General features: G+C 45.0%; 1 protein-coding gene across 1 annotated transcript in view; it reads right to left on the bottom strand.

Moving 5' to 3' along the window:
• LOC135310811 (protein mono-ADP-ribosyltransferase PARP8-like) overlaps positions 1-14656 on the bottom strand; it is a 203583-nt gene that overhangs the window by 70037 nt on the left and 118890 nt on the right. Inside the window, exon 3 of the mRNA XM_064439804.1 lies at positions 2291-2328. Coding sequence (XP_064295874.1) covers positions 2291-2328 — 38 coding nt within the window. The remainder of the gene's footprint in view (positions 1-2290; positions 2329-14656) is intronic.

The raw sequence follows: 14656 nt of genomic DNA, 5'->3' as shown, positions 1-14656 counted from the left end.
GGGCTTTCCCAGCCTGCTGCCTGTGAAACAGCCTTTACTGCCACATTCACACAGCTCTACAGAGTCTGACACTATCCCACACTTCGCCTACTTCCACTCCTGCGTTGTACCATGAGATAATCAACAAACATATATTGCGAGCAGTCAATTGCTGCAGGAGGCTGACACCACTTTTCCCTGAGCACTGCACTCCAGTGGGCACAGCAACCTGCTCCATCTGCTCAGTTTGTGTCTGCTTGGCTACATGCTTGGCACAGGGATGTGTTTTAGAGCCACAGCACTGTATGAATAAAATGGGGTCCCTCCAGCCATATGCCAGTATTCAGTCCTTCTTCTCCCACTTTTGCCTTGCCTCTATTTGCATGCTCCACCTTGCTGCCATCATTTCAGTATCAGCCTCACTATACTGGATGGCTCTGGGTATACAACACACATCCATATCTCTCCCAGGTGTGGGAGTGTAACTTACTGGTATAGAGTCTAATGAGCTGGAATAACTGAGGTCAGCATTTCACTCTAAATATACCATATATATGGATGGGAGAAAGGAAATCCATGTGCTAGAACTTATTGATGTATGAAAAAGTAGGAAAACCAACAATATGTGCTGTACAGAATATACAGTTATCAAGATATACATATATGGATTTTAATTATATTTTTATTTCCATTGTTTGGCATTCTTTCTTGGCAGCTGGAAAATATACTTTTCACTGCCAAGTTTTTGTTTTCCTTTTCTATTTGGCAACCATTGTTGTTTTTTTCTTTCCTTCCATCAGTCTAATGAAACTCAAAATTAAGATACTGCGTTTGGTTTGCTTTCTTCAATATCCAGTTTCTAACACACTACACCTAGGAACACCTCTCCTCTTAAGTGGAGTCTGCCTGGACCTAGTGGAGGGATACAACAAACCACTCGATGCCAAACTGGTTCTCTCTGTCCCTGCTGCAATCTAACGAGGTCTAAGAAAAGGATGTTTCTGTTAACACATGTGTAACCCACAAATCACTGGGATAAAAGGCTACAGCAGTTCTACAAGTTTATGGCAGCCAACATGTATCACTCAGAACATATATTCACGCTTGCTGCTGTAATGGTTCTCACAGGAGTCATGATCCACTCATATTAATGGAACTTTAGTCTACTCACTGAGATTATATTCTATAACTGCTCCTTAGAAGCATTCTTTCCCCCAGTTGTGTCAATGTTATGAGAAAATTGTTACAAAGATATTTTGCTGGAACTGATATTACTTGCCTCTAAAATTTTCAGCGATATTTTCACAATTTCAGCAATATATATATAACTTTGAGACATTACTGTCTCAACACTATTCTTATTAAGTTCTTCAGTGTGCCTTTGTGAGCATATTTTTAGTTTTCACTCATAATTATGAAACACTCAAATACCTTCCATTACTGAAAGTTGTCATGTCATATTACAGTTCCCATAGGTATGATTTAATGCTCATCTGTTTGTAATCTTTTGATGCTTTATGAAGCAATATTACACACCGTTATCAGTGCCAAAGCGGTGATGCTGCATACATAACAGCAATGCATGGAGCTAGGGTATACGCAGTACCCAAAGCTCTTCTTATTGATAGAGTTAGAGCTGTTGTGACTAAAACTTGTTGCTTTGGGGGAGTCAGAAAGCCTTCAAGATAAGAAGTGCCTAAACAAAATTTATGACGCAGATGTACAGAACCATAAAGATAAGGAACTGCAGAGCAAACAGTAAACCAGAACAGATCATCCCTCAAGGACAGTACATACGTGATCTCAGAACTGAGTTTGCGCAAAAGCAAAAGTTAACTAGCGGACACAGTGAGAAAGAGTATATCCTTCATCCAGAGACCCCTGACGACCACCCGGAGACACCAATGGGCATGTGCAAAGGACATTTGCATATGATGATGAATTAACAGAAAATTAATGAATATGTATATCTTTTCTGGAGGAACTAATGAATATGTATGTAAAGCTTGTATAAGTTATGCAACTAACCCTGTGTGGGCACATACACTAGGAGGAGTGATCCCCTGTGCGTCCAGTGCTGCAATAAAGAATACCTGCTTAATAGTTGTTCAGACTACTGAGTCCTGATTTCGCCTTTTCACGGCATCACTGAAAAGGAGAAATTACTTTGAAAATAATCTAACTAATGGAAAATGATTAGCACAAGGATGCACCTGGAAGACATTAACACCCTTTCAAATATTCTCAACTGAATATTGCAAATTGCAGTAACATGCATACAAGTGTCATGGACAAGAACATTGCACTGTACCTGGGTAATCCTCAGAGACATGCACTGAATAGGATACGCTGTAAAAAGAAAAAAAAAGAAACAACAGAATTAATAACAACATAATTAACTGCTGGCATAAGATTCTTTTCTTGCTCCTGTATTATTTTTCATTTATTTATAGGTCCCTGACAGTTTCCAGGACAGAAGGTAACAGCTATTTTGATGACTTTTGAAGTATGCAGCTAAAAGAAAAGTGTCATGCCCATTTAGACAGCTTACTTTGCTAAATTGGCACATCCCTATTTCAACCTTCATAAAAAAAATATCAAGACTGCATAATATTCACTTTAGAGTAATATTTCACAATGTCTGTACTTATGCTTAAAAAAAAAAAAAAGCTGCTCTTTGAACACCAGAACTAGAAAAGCCCAGTTTTCTCTGCATCTGTTTCTGGGGTTTACTCAAGGCTCAGTAGTACTTCTGTACATTCCTGTTAGTCTCAGCAAAGGCTCTGTATGGTATGGACTCCTTCCTCTCATCAAACCCCCATATTTATAACAGTTGTGGCAATCATTTGACACCTCTACCTCTCTGTCAAGCTGAGTTCAAATCAAATTTGAAAGAGCCATGGTCACACTAAAGGATAGCTTCACTACATGGATTACCTGAATCTGTTTCATCAGAAAACAGACATACAAACATACTGTCCCAGTCCTCCAGCTCAGCCCACAAGTGCTTTCCCTACCACCCAGTAAGATGTTCACTAAACTCACTGCTGAGAGCAGGACAAATGGGCATGATGGTCTGCTCAGTTATCTAAATACCCACCAAGTCCCTTTGATTTTTTTAAGGTTAATGTGTGTCTTCATTTTGCATTAAAAATATTCAACTCTGCAGCATGCTGAAAGCTTTCTGTTGTATAATTCATGTTCTTTTAACTTCTAAATCTTATAAATTATATGTGTCAACCCACACAGTTAAATAATACATGATGGGTGTTCATGTCTGTAGTGAGTTAAGCAGACAAAGGCAGGATGGCAGTCCTCAATAAATTTTGGTATGTATTGTACATTGCTGAAAATTGATTCAGTGGATCTTTCTAAATTACATGAAAACAACTTCCAGGTAGATTATGAAATAAAACCATGGATGATTTTTTTCTTTTTCCCTCTCAAGGACTTCCATTAAATGAGGTCTACTTTTGCTATCCAATGACTGAAAGAGGCAATCAATATGAAAAAGTAGGTCTCATACTTTCTTCCATAAGTCAATCTATTACTGCACAGCTCTGTCACCTGTTTTTGCAGTCTATTCTAGCATAATTCATTTTATGTATTGTTTGACTAAGAAGCCTTTGCTTCAGATGCCTGTTTCTTCAACAGCTGCAAATGTTCACATAAATTGAAGCAGTGTTTATTACAGCTGACAACAGACATAGCCACACAACTCTTGATAGCCTCAGTCAAGCCAGAATTAAATGCCATCACTATGTAAATTCAACATTTTGTGATTTTTCTCTTTTAGTTATTTTTCAGACATTTGGAATAGGCAGCTTCTGTAGCCCCTCATCTTGGAGTATTTTCCCTAAAGACTGGGGTATTTAAACCTAATTAATCTGTAATGGCATAAAATATCTTTATTTTAAATAGGGAAATATTCTCAAATAAGGAAATGTTATATTTTGGTGCAGTCATGTGTGGAGAATTTTTGTCCTGTGGTGCAAAAAATCCCCACAAAAAAAGCCCCTAGGAGGTTAATTAAGGGCCTGTTCTTACCAAAAACTATCTTCTAGACATTGTTTGTAACCATGACTTCTTCCTTCTACTACCAAAAGAAGTACTTCAGTCTTATTCTTTTAGACTGACTGACTGCCACACCTTTTTGCTGCCTCCAGAATTGCTGTGTATAGATTTGTTTGACTATTGTTATATAGGGTTATCTTCAAGTGTGGACTTTTATTCTAACAGAAGAACAATCTTTCTAGAACTCAGGAATTACTCCATGTTCAAATTTAAAAGCTATCTCAATCCAATTTAAAAGCTGTGGCAAAGCAGGGAAATTCCACATACATATTAAAAAAAAAAGTTCTTCATATTGAGGAACAGGGGCTAGAGAAATGACAGAATTTCTATCAGTGAAGATATTAAAAACTCAACTGGATAAGGCCCTCAGCAACATAATCTAACTTTGAATCTGGACTTCGAAGTTGGTTCTGCTTTGAGTGGGGGGTGGACCAGGTAGTCTGCACAGGTCATCCCCCCACATAATTACTCTATGCTCCTATGTGCAGAAACCCTATGAAAATGTGGTTCTCTTCCTTCTTCTTCATCATGTGGTATCTGTGACAGCAGCAGCTGTGGTGACATTAAATGGAAATTAATGAGAAAAAAATATACTGTAGGTCTTGTGAGATGGAACTAAAATGAAAATGTCAGATGCAGGTTAGAAATAGTCTCAAACCAGATCCTGTAATGACTGCAAGCAAATTCAGGGTCTGATCGAGAACCCACTGAATCCAGTAGTGGTCTCACTACTAAGATGAATATTATCAGAGAGGAGAAAAGAAAGATAAAAATCATATAAAGTAAAATTATTCTGTGATACCAGTAATAAAAAGTCCCCTTACAGAAAAAATTTTGCCACCAAAATCTGATGCCACCTCCATCTGAAAAGCATTAATATAAAATCTATCTGCCAAACCAAAATCAAATGGTAATATGATAGAAATAATAATGGAATCTGATAAGCCTGTGCTGCAACTTCAGATGAAAGCATTTAAAGGAGATGTGAACCAAAGATTAAGAAACAAAATGCCTGAAAATGGGATATTTACTTCCAGTTAAAATAAACCAGTAGTTTTTATTAGAAACACTACTGACTCAGTTTAGGAAATGAACAAACTTAGTTTGGTCCTCGACCCATCAGAACTATTTGTTTATTATGCTGGGTGTGTTTAGCCCACCCCCCCCCACCCCACCCCCCCCCAAAAAAAAAAAAAAAGGAATGTCTAATTGTCTTCTTTCTATCTAAATTCACATCTTCAGCACATGTTGGGATCTCTGTGCTGCCCTCTCTTCAGCATCCCCAGATCAGTGTATTCTCAGAAGTATTAGTGAGGCTCTCATGGGAACAACCTTTTAGATAGCTCATTCCTCTTACACATATTTAAACTCATATTAGGGGAGCCCCCAGAGACAGGTGGTGGTGCTTTTCTTGGGCTTGTAATCATATTTTAGTCATGTGCAGGCTATGGAAGCAAAAGGCTGAAATAAAACAACTGAACAGAACAAAACTTGGTTTTGTGTCCCAGCTCACCACTGTGATTGTCACATATGATGACACTTTGGCACATTTTTCTGCACTCAGTATAAAGCCACCAAGGCGAAGGGTTCCAGAGTGCAGGGTCACGCCAGAGGATCCTTCCTAAAGCGGCAAAACCATGTCAAAAAGCGCAGAAGCAAAAGCGCAAGGAGAGAGAGAGGGTAGACCAACCCCACGCCCCACCTCGAGCAGGAAGGAGTGAGCTCCTGACATGAGGCAGTTCTGACTCAGCATGGGCAGGGACAAGAGCGAAGACGGCACACACCCCCACCACACCACCACACCCCCCACACCCCCCGTACAAAAGCAGCCCCCAGGGGGTGTGGTAAATAGGGTGTGGTGCGTCAGAAGGGTGTGGTGTGGCAGTTTGTGTGGGTAGGGTGCAGTCCCCTTTCTGGTTCTAAAGGCTCTAACGGGTAACTCAGCTAGTGGTCGTCACAACCCCAGGAGAGGTCCTAGCTATGGTTTCCACTCACCTGAGAACCACTGCTAGAAAGAACATGGCAACTCAGATGAAGTCCCCACATAAACACACAGCTGTCCAGGTCTCTGGCTGCAGGGAGTGCCTGAGCCTGGCACTTGTACCTGAGGGCAGCAGAGACAACAGCTGCTTGTGGTGTGACCAGGTGGACAATCTACTCTGCCTGGTGGCAGAGCTGAAGGTGGAAGTAGAAAGGTTAAGGAGCATCAGGGAGTGTGAGAGGGAGCTAGATTGGTGGAGCTGCACCCTATCATCCTTGGGGCCATGGCAGCAGATGGAGGCTCCACAAGAAGCAGAGAATCCCCTACCCTCTTGCCACCTAGCAGCAGGAGGGAACCTAAGAGATGGTGGGGAAGGGAAACAGGTCCCTGCTTGGGACAGCAGGTGAATCCCTTCCCGGTCTCCCTCACCTTCCCAGTTGCCCTTACACAACAGGCATGGGAATCCGGAACTTGAGGGCCAGGCAAATGAGGATGTAGGTGAAGGTCCATCCAGGGGGTCGCCTAGGGAGAGTCAGTCAGCCCCATGCATTATGACTGTCTCTGTTAAGCAGAAAAGGAGGGTAATTTCTGTAGGCGATTCCCTTCTGAGGGGGACAGAGGGCCCAATATGCCAACCAGACCCATCCCACAGGGAAGTCTGCTGCCTCCCTAGGGCTCGGGTCAGAGATGTTACTAGGAAACTCCCTGGTCTGCTACAGCCCTCTGATTACTACCTGCTCTTGGTTATGCAGGTGGGCAGTGATGAGGTTGTGGAGAGAAGCCCAAGAGCGATCAAAAGGGACTTCAGGGCTCTGGGGTGAATGGTCGAAGGATCAGGAGTGCAGTTAGTGTTTTCCTCAATCCCGTCAGTGTCAGGGAAGAATACTGAAAGGAACAGGAAAACTCATCTGATTAATACGTGGCTCAGAGGCTGGTGCTATTGGTGGAATTTTGGGTTTTTTTGCTCATGGGGAGGTTTACATGTCACCGGGCCGGCTGGCGGCAGATGGAGTTCACCTATCTCAAAGGGGGAAAAGGACTCTTGCACGTGAGTTGGTGGGGCTCATCGAGAGGGCTTTAACCTAGGTTCGAAGGGGGAAGGGGATATAGCCAGGCCAACTAGAGAGGAGACTAGAGGAGGCATGCTGAGGTTGGGGGTGAAATCGACAGCCCAGCTCAAGTGCATCTACGCTAATGCACACAGCATGGGCAACAAACAGGAGGCGCTGGAAGCCGTTGTGCAGTGGGATAGCTTTGACTTAGTCGCCATCCCAGAGACATGGTGGGTTGACTCTCATGACTGGAGTGCTGCAATGGATGGCTATAAGCTCTTCAGAAGGGCTAGGCAAGGAAGAAGAGGCGGTGGGGTGGCTCTATATGTTAGGGAGTGCTTCATTTGCATAGAGCTAAGGGATTTTGATGATAAGTTCGAGTGCTTATGGGTAAGGATGAGGGGGAAGGCCAACAGTGCAGATATCCTGCTAGGAGTCTGTTATAGACCACCCAACCAGGACGAAGAGGTAGATGAGGTGTTCCACATACAGCTGGCAGAAGTCTCACAATTGGTTGCCCTTGTTCTGTTGGGGGACTCCAATTTACCAGATGTCTGCTGGAACTACAATACAGCAGAGAGGAAACAGTCTAGGAGGTTCCTGGAGTGTGTGAACGATAGCTTCCTGACACAGCTGGTAAGCGAGCCTCCCAGGGGAGGTGCCTCCCTTGACCTGCTGTTCACAAACAGAGAAGGGCTGGTGGGAGATGTGGTGGTCAGAGGCTCTCTTGGGCTTAGCGGTGATGATGTGATAGAGTTCTCAATTCTTGCAAAGTAAGAAGAGGGGTCAACAGAATCACTACCGTGGACTTCAGGAGGGCAGGCTTTGGCTTGTTCAGGGCACTGGTTGGGAGAATCCCTTGGGAGGCAGTCCTGAAGGGCAAAGGAGTCCAGGAAGGCTGGGCTTTCTTCAAGAAGGAAGTCTTAAACATGCAGGAGCAGGCTGTCCCCATGTGCCGCAAGACGAACTGGAGGGGAAGACGACTGGCCTGGCTGAACAGGGAGCTTTTGCTGGCACTCAGGAGAAAAAGGAGAGTCTATCGCTTTTGGAAGAAGAGGCAGGCAACTCAGGAAGAGTACAGGGATGTCGTTAGGTCTTGCAGAGAGAAAATTAGAAAGGGAAATGCCCAGCTAGAACTCAGTCTGGCCACTGTTGTAAAGGATAACAAAAAATGTTTTTACAAGTACATTAACAACAAAATGAGAGCCAAGGAGAATCTCCATCTTCTATTGGATGCGGAGGGGAACATTGCCACCAAGGATGAGGAGAAGGCTGAGGTACCTAATACTTTCTTTGCCTCAGTCTTTAACAGTCAGACCAGTTACCCCCAGGGTATTCAGCCCCCTGAGCTGGAAGGCAGGGACAGATTGCAGAACAAAACCCCCCATAACCCAGGAGGAAGCAGTTTATGACCTGCCAAGCCACCTGGACACTCACAAGTCTATGGGGCCAGATGGGATTCACCCAAGGGTACTGACGGAGCTGGCAGGGGAGCTTGCCAAGCCACTCTCCATCATTTACCAGTAGTCCTGGTTAACAGGGGAGGTCCCAGGCAACTGGAAGCTTGCCAATGTGACGCCCAGCTACAAGAAGGGCCGGAAGGAGGTTCCAGAGAACTACAAGCCAGTCAGCCTGACCTCAGTACCAGGGAAGATTATGTAGTGATACATCTTGAGTGAGCTTGCCAGGCATGTGCAGGACAACCAGGGGATCAGGCCCAGCCAGCATGGCTTCATGAAAGGCAGGTCCTGCCTGACCAACCTGATCTCCTTCTATGACCAGGTGACTTACCTAGTGGATGAGGGAAAGGCTGTGGATGTTGTCAACCTGGACTTTAGCAAAGCCTTTGACACTGTCTCCCACAGCATCCTCCTAGAGAAGCTGGAGGCTCATGGCTTAGACAGCTGTACTCTTCACTGGGTAAAAAACTGGCTGGATGGCTGAGGCCAAAGAGTTGTGGTGAATGGAGCTAAATCCAGTTGGCGACCGGTCGCAAATGGTGTCCCCCAGGGCTCAGTGTTGGGGCCAGTCTTGTTTAATGTCTTTATCAATGATCTGGATGAGGGGATCGAGTGCATCCTCAGTAAGTTTGCAGATAACACATAGTTGGGCGGGAGTGTTGATCTGCTTGAGGGTAGGAAGGCTCTGCAGAGGGATCTGGACAGGCTGGATTGATGGGCCGAGGCCAGTTGTATGAGGTTTAACAATGCTAAGTGCCAGCTGCTGCACTTGGGTCACAACAACCCCATGCAACACTACAGGCTTGGGGAAGAGTTTCTGGAAAGCTGCCTGGCAGAAAAGGACCTGGGGGTGTGTCCTGGTTACAGCTCGGACAGAGTTAAATTTCTTTGTAGTAGTTAGTATGAGACTATGTTTTGGATTTTTGCTGGAAACAGCGGTGATAATGTGGAGATGTTTTAGTTGTTGCTAAGTAGCACTTACACTTGTCAAGGACTTTTTCAGCTCCCTGTGCTCTGCCGGGTGCACAAGAAACTGGGAGGGGACACAGCCAGGACAGCTGACCCCAAATGACCAAAGGGATATTCCATGCCATATGACATCATGTTCAGTATATAAAGCTGGGGGAAGAAGAAGGAAGCAGGGGATGTCCGGAGTTATGGCATTTGTCTTCCCAAGTGACCATTGCGTGTGATGGAGCCCTGCTTTCCTGGAGATGGCTGAACACCTGCCTGCCCATGGGAAGTAGTGAATTAATTCCTTGTTTTGCTTTACTTCTGTGGGCAGCTTTTGCTTTACCTATTAAACTGTCTTTATCTCAACCCATGAGTTGCCTCCCTTTTACTCTTCCGATTCTCTCCCCCGTCCCACAAGGGGGAAGTGAGCGAGCGGATGTGTGGCGCTTGGTTGCTGACTGGGGCTAAAACACGACAGGGTGCTGGTTGACAGCTGGCTGAACATGAGCCCGCAGTGTGCCCAGGTGGCCAAGGTGGCCAATAGCATCCTGGCTTGTATCAGGAATAGCGTGGCCAGCAGGAGCAGGGAAGTGATCATGCCCCTGTACTCAGCACCGGTGAGGCCACACCTCAAATTCTGTGTTCAGTTTTGGGCCCCTCACTACAAGAAGGCCATTGAGGTGCTGGAGCGTGTCCAGAGAAGGGCAACAAAGCTGGTGAAAGGCCTGGAGTCCAAGTCTTATGAGGAGCGGCTGAGGGAAGTGGGGTTGTTTGGCCTGGAGAAGAGGAGGCTGAGGGGAGACCTTATTGCTCTCTACAACTACCTGAAAGGAGATTGTAGTGAGGTGGGTGTTGGTCTATTCTCCCAAGTTACTATTGATAGGACGAGGAAATGGCCTCAAGCTTCATCAGGGGAGGTTTAGAATGGATATTAGCAAAAATTTCTTTACTGAAAGAGTGTTCAGGCATTGGAACAGGCTGCCCAGAGAGGTGCCAGATTCACCATCCCTGGAGGTGTTTAAAAGACGTGTAGACGTGGCACTTCAGGACATGTTTTAGGATGCATGGTAGTGTTGGGTTGACAGTTGGACTTGATGATCTTAGAGGTCTTTTCCAAACTTAAGAATTCTATGATTCTAAACTGGTTCCTAATGACTGTGCACCTGATTTGTCAGAAACCAAGATATACCAGGCTAGAAAAGGTCTCAAGAGATTCCAGTCCTGCAGCCACCCGAGCATTTTCCCACAGACTTCAATGAGATTTAGAGCCAAGACAGAAAGACTGGACTGTGATGGCTTAGAGCACCTCCGAAAAGCATAGACCTCAGTGAAGATGCAAATGTTCAACACCTCTTGGCGTTAAACCCTCTCAGAGCCAAAGCAAGCCTTTACTGAAGCAGCTTTCTCATGTAAGTACTCAGAAATGCAACTGGAATTAATTTAGGCCTGTTGTCCACATAGAAGTACAACATGACTATTCCAGTGAGGGATGTGATTTTTCCTTCTGGCAGTGCAGTTCCTCTTTACAACCCTATTGCAGTTACATTGCTATAAATACAGATTATAGCACTATAATTTATTTCCAATTCCATAAACACATTCTAACCAGCCAACCATCATCCTTGCTTGTTCAGTTATATTGCTTTAGCTACGTGAACATAGTTAAACTCTTGGGTGCAAACAAAGCCTCAATGACTGTCTTTTATTCTTCTTAGACCCTCTGCAGAAGGCATCCTACAGTACATATATTTCTCAACCCTTAAGCTCAGAACAAGCTTCATACTAGAAATGGACTTCTAAAATTTGTGTTATTTAATAAACAGTAATGCACCATATGCTAAACTAGTGAGAGTTGTCTTGTTTCACTGCTTATGAGTTTGTAATGTAAACTTCGCATTGCTTGAAATAATATTAGTGTGTAGAGCCCCAGCCTTAGCTTAGTGTGGTGGGTTGTCCTTGGCTGGATGCCAGGTACCCACCAAAGCCACTCTATCACTCCCCCTCCTCAACTGGACAGGGGAGAGAAAATATAACAAAAAGCTTGGGAGTCAAGATAAGGCCAGGGCAATCACTCACCAATTACCATCACAGGGAAAAAGAAATCAACTTGGAGAAAAAAAAATAATTAATAACTGATTAAATCAGAGTAGGATAATGAGAAATAAAACCAAATCTTAAAAACACCTTCCCCCCCCAGAAAGTTGAGCTCTTCCCAGGCTCAACTTCACTCATGATTTTCTCTACCTCTTCCCCCTGAGTGGTGCAGGGGGATGGGGAATGGGATTTGTGGACAGTTCATCACATGTTGCTTCTGCTGCTCCTTCCTCCTCACACTATTCCCCTGCTCCATGGTGGGGCCCCTCCCATGGGAGATAGTCCTCCATGAACTTCTCCAATGTGGGTCCTTCCCATGGGCTACAGTTCTTCATAAACTGCTCCAGTGTGGGTCCTTTCCACAGGGAGCAGTCCTTCAGGAACAGACTGCTCCAGCATGGGTCCCCTATGGGTTCACAGGTCCTGCCAGAAGCCTGCTCCAGTGCAGGCTTCTCATGGGGTCCCAGCCTCCTTCAGGCACATTCATCTGCTCCAGCCTGGGGTCCTCCACAAGCTGCAGGTGGATATCTGCTCCACCACTAACTTCCAGGGGCTGCAGGGGGTCAACCTGCTTCACTGTGGACTTCACCACAGGCAGCAGGGTAATCTCTGCTCTGGTGCCTGGAGCACCTCCTCCCTCTCCTTCACTGACCTTGGGTGTCTGCAGAGTTGTTTCTCTCACATATTCTCACTCCTCTCTCTGGCAGCAGTTTTATTTTTTCCTCCTTAAGTATATTATCCCAGAGGTGCTACCACCATCGCTGATTGGCTCAGCCTTGGCCAGTGGTGGGTCCATCCTGGTGCTGGCTGGCATTGGCTCTATCAGACATGGGAGAAGCTTCTGGCATCTTCTCACAGAAGCCACCCCTGTAACCAACCCACTACCAAAACCTTGCCAGGCAAACCCAATACACTTAGTAACAATTCTATTCACAGGACATTTATTGCAAGCTTTTTCTAATGTGTTTTAACCATATCTGTTCCTTCTTCAGGGAGATTATCTTGCAAAGGTCTATCTGCATTTGAGAACCAGTTCATGAATTAGATGGGGATCCACAACATAACTGCTGTTTTTCAGGGTAATCTGTCCCATTTTGATACAGAACAAGCAGATTGACCTGCATTTAACATTGTTATAATTCTCAAAACTAGTTAAAAAGGTGTCCAGAGTCCAAACTGATGGCACGCCCAGGCAAAATATTACCCCAAAATGTAAGCTCTTGGGCAAAAAATAAAATCAATGAAAACTGAAAAAGGCAGGAAAGCAAAAGTTACTGCAACAAAGCATGTTCATAAAAAGGAAGAGTACCACCTTTATCTCTTTACAGCAATTTATAATATTGTTTCATGTGCCTTGAACTGCAGTTTTTACCCATTCACAGTATAAACCCCAGAATCAGACATGCATCCTGAGGCAAAAACAGTGACACTGGAGCTGGCATGTATGATGTACCTTCCCATCAAATTCATGTTATCTCAACTCAACCTCCTAACCATGATGACAATGCCGATGAAGCGATACTTGGGGCACTAAAGCAAGCTTCTGGCCAACAGAACCTGGTCCTGATGGGTGACTTCAACTACCCAGACATCTGATGGAAGAACAATACAGCAGCTCGCATGTCATCCACCAAGTTCCTGGAATGCATAGAGGACTGATTCCTGATACAAATGTTAGATGTGCCAACCAGGAATGAGGCACTGCTGGACTTGCTATTCACAAACCGAGAAGGCCTGCTTTGTAATAGCTCAGTTAGTGATAGCCTTGGCTGCAGTGACCACAATATTGTGGAGTTCAGGATCCTGCTGAGTGTGCTGAAGGTCACCCCTAAGACAAGGGTTCTGGATTTTAGAAGAGCAAACTTCAGTTCACTCAGGGCTCAGTTGGGAGGGATTCCATGGGATGCTTCCATGGAAGACAAAGGAGCTAGTGAGTGCTGGGAGTTCTTCAAGAACTCTCTCTTGGAAGCACAAAACCAGTCTATTCCCTATAAAGTAAAGGGAAGTAAGCAGAGCAAGAGGCCCCCTTGGCTCAACCATGACCTCCTGGGTCTACTCAAAACCAAAGGAGAAGCATACCAGAGATGGAGAAGTGGAGGATTATCCGTCAAGAGCTACAAGGGCATTGCTAGAGCGTGCAGAGATGCAGTTAGAAAAGCAAAAGCCCATCTTGAATTGAAACTGGCTGTAGATGTCAAAAATAACAAGAAAGGTTTCTTCAGGTATGTCAACCATAAGCAGAAAAAGAAGGAAAACATAGGCCCACTGTTAAACAGAATAGGAGAGTCAGTCACCAACGATGCTGAAAAGACAGAGGTCCTCAACACTTTTCTTCACCTCTGTCTTTACCAGCACTGTTGGGTCCCAGGCATTGGGAAGAAAATACCCAGTTGATCCAAACATAGACCCACCATCAGAGGAGAGAGAGTTAGTACATGAATTATTACAGGAGCTTGACCCCTACAAATGCGATGGGCCCTGATGCCATCCACCCGAGGGTGTTGAGAGAACTGGCTGACATCATTGTAAGGCCACTCTCCGTAATCTTTGAGAAGCAATGGAGAACAGGGATGTCCCAGAGGACTGGAGGAAGGCAAATGTTACCCCTATCTACAAGAAAGGCTCGAGGGAGGATCTGGGTAATTATAGGCCCATCAGTCTTACTTCAATCCCCAGGAAACTTATGGAATGAATCCTCCTGGGGGCCATCACAAGTCAATTGAAGCATGTGATTGGGAAAAGCCAACATGGCTTCACTAAGGGCAGGTCGTGCTTGACAAACCTGGTGGCCTTCTACGACAAAGTGACTTGCCTGGTTGACATGGGGCAAGTGGTGGACATTGTCTACCTGGACTTCTCCAAGGCCTTTGATACGGTCCCCCACAGTCTCCTGCTGGAGAAATTAATGCGTTATGGCCTAGACAAGTGGCCTGTGCAGTGGGTGGGGAACTGGCTGACAGGCCGCACCCAAAGGGTGGTGTCAAATAGCTCCTTTTCCAAGTGGCAACCTGTCACAAGTGGAGTCCCCCAGGGATCGATACTGGGCCCAATGTTATTCAACA

The sequence above is a fragment of the Phalacrocorax carbo genome (assembly GCF_963921805.1).
Source record: "Phalacrocorax carbo chromosome W unlocalized genomic scaffold, bPhaCar2.1 SUPER_W_unloc_1, whole genome shotgun sequence".
Classification (NCBI taxonomy): domain Eukaryota; kingdom Metazoa; phylum Chordata; class Aves; order Suliformes; family Phalacrocoracidae; genus Phalacrocorax; species Phalacrocorax carbo.
Note: the sequence above shows the minus strand (reverse complement) of the source record. Positions and strands in the feature narration are given on the sequence as shown.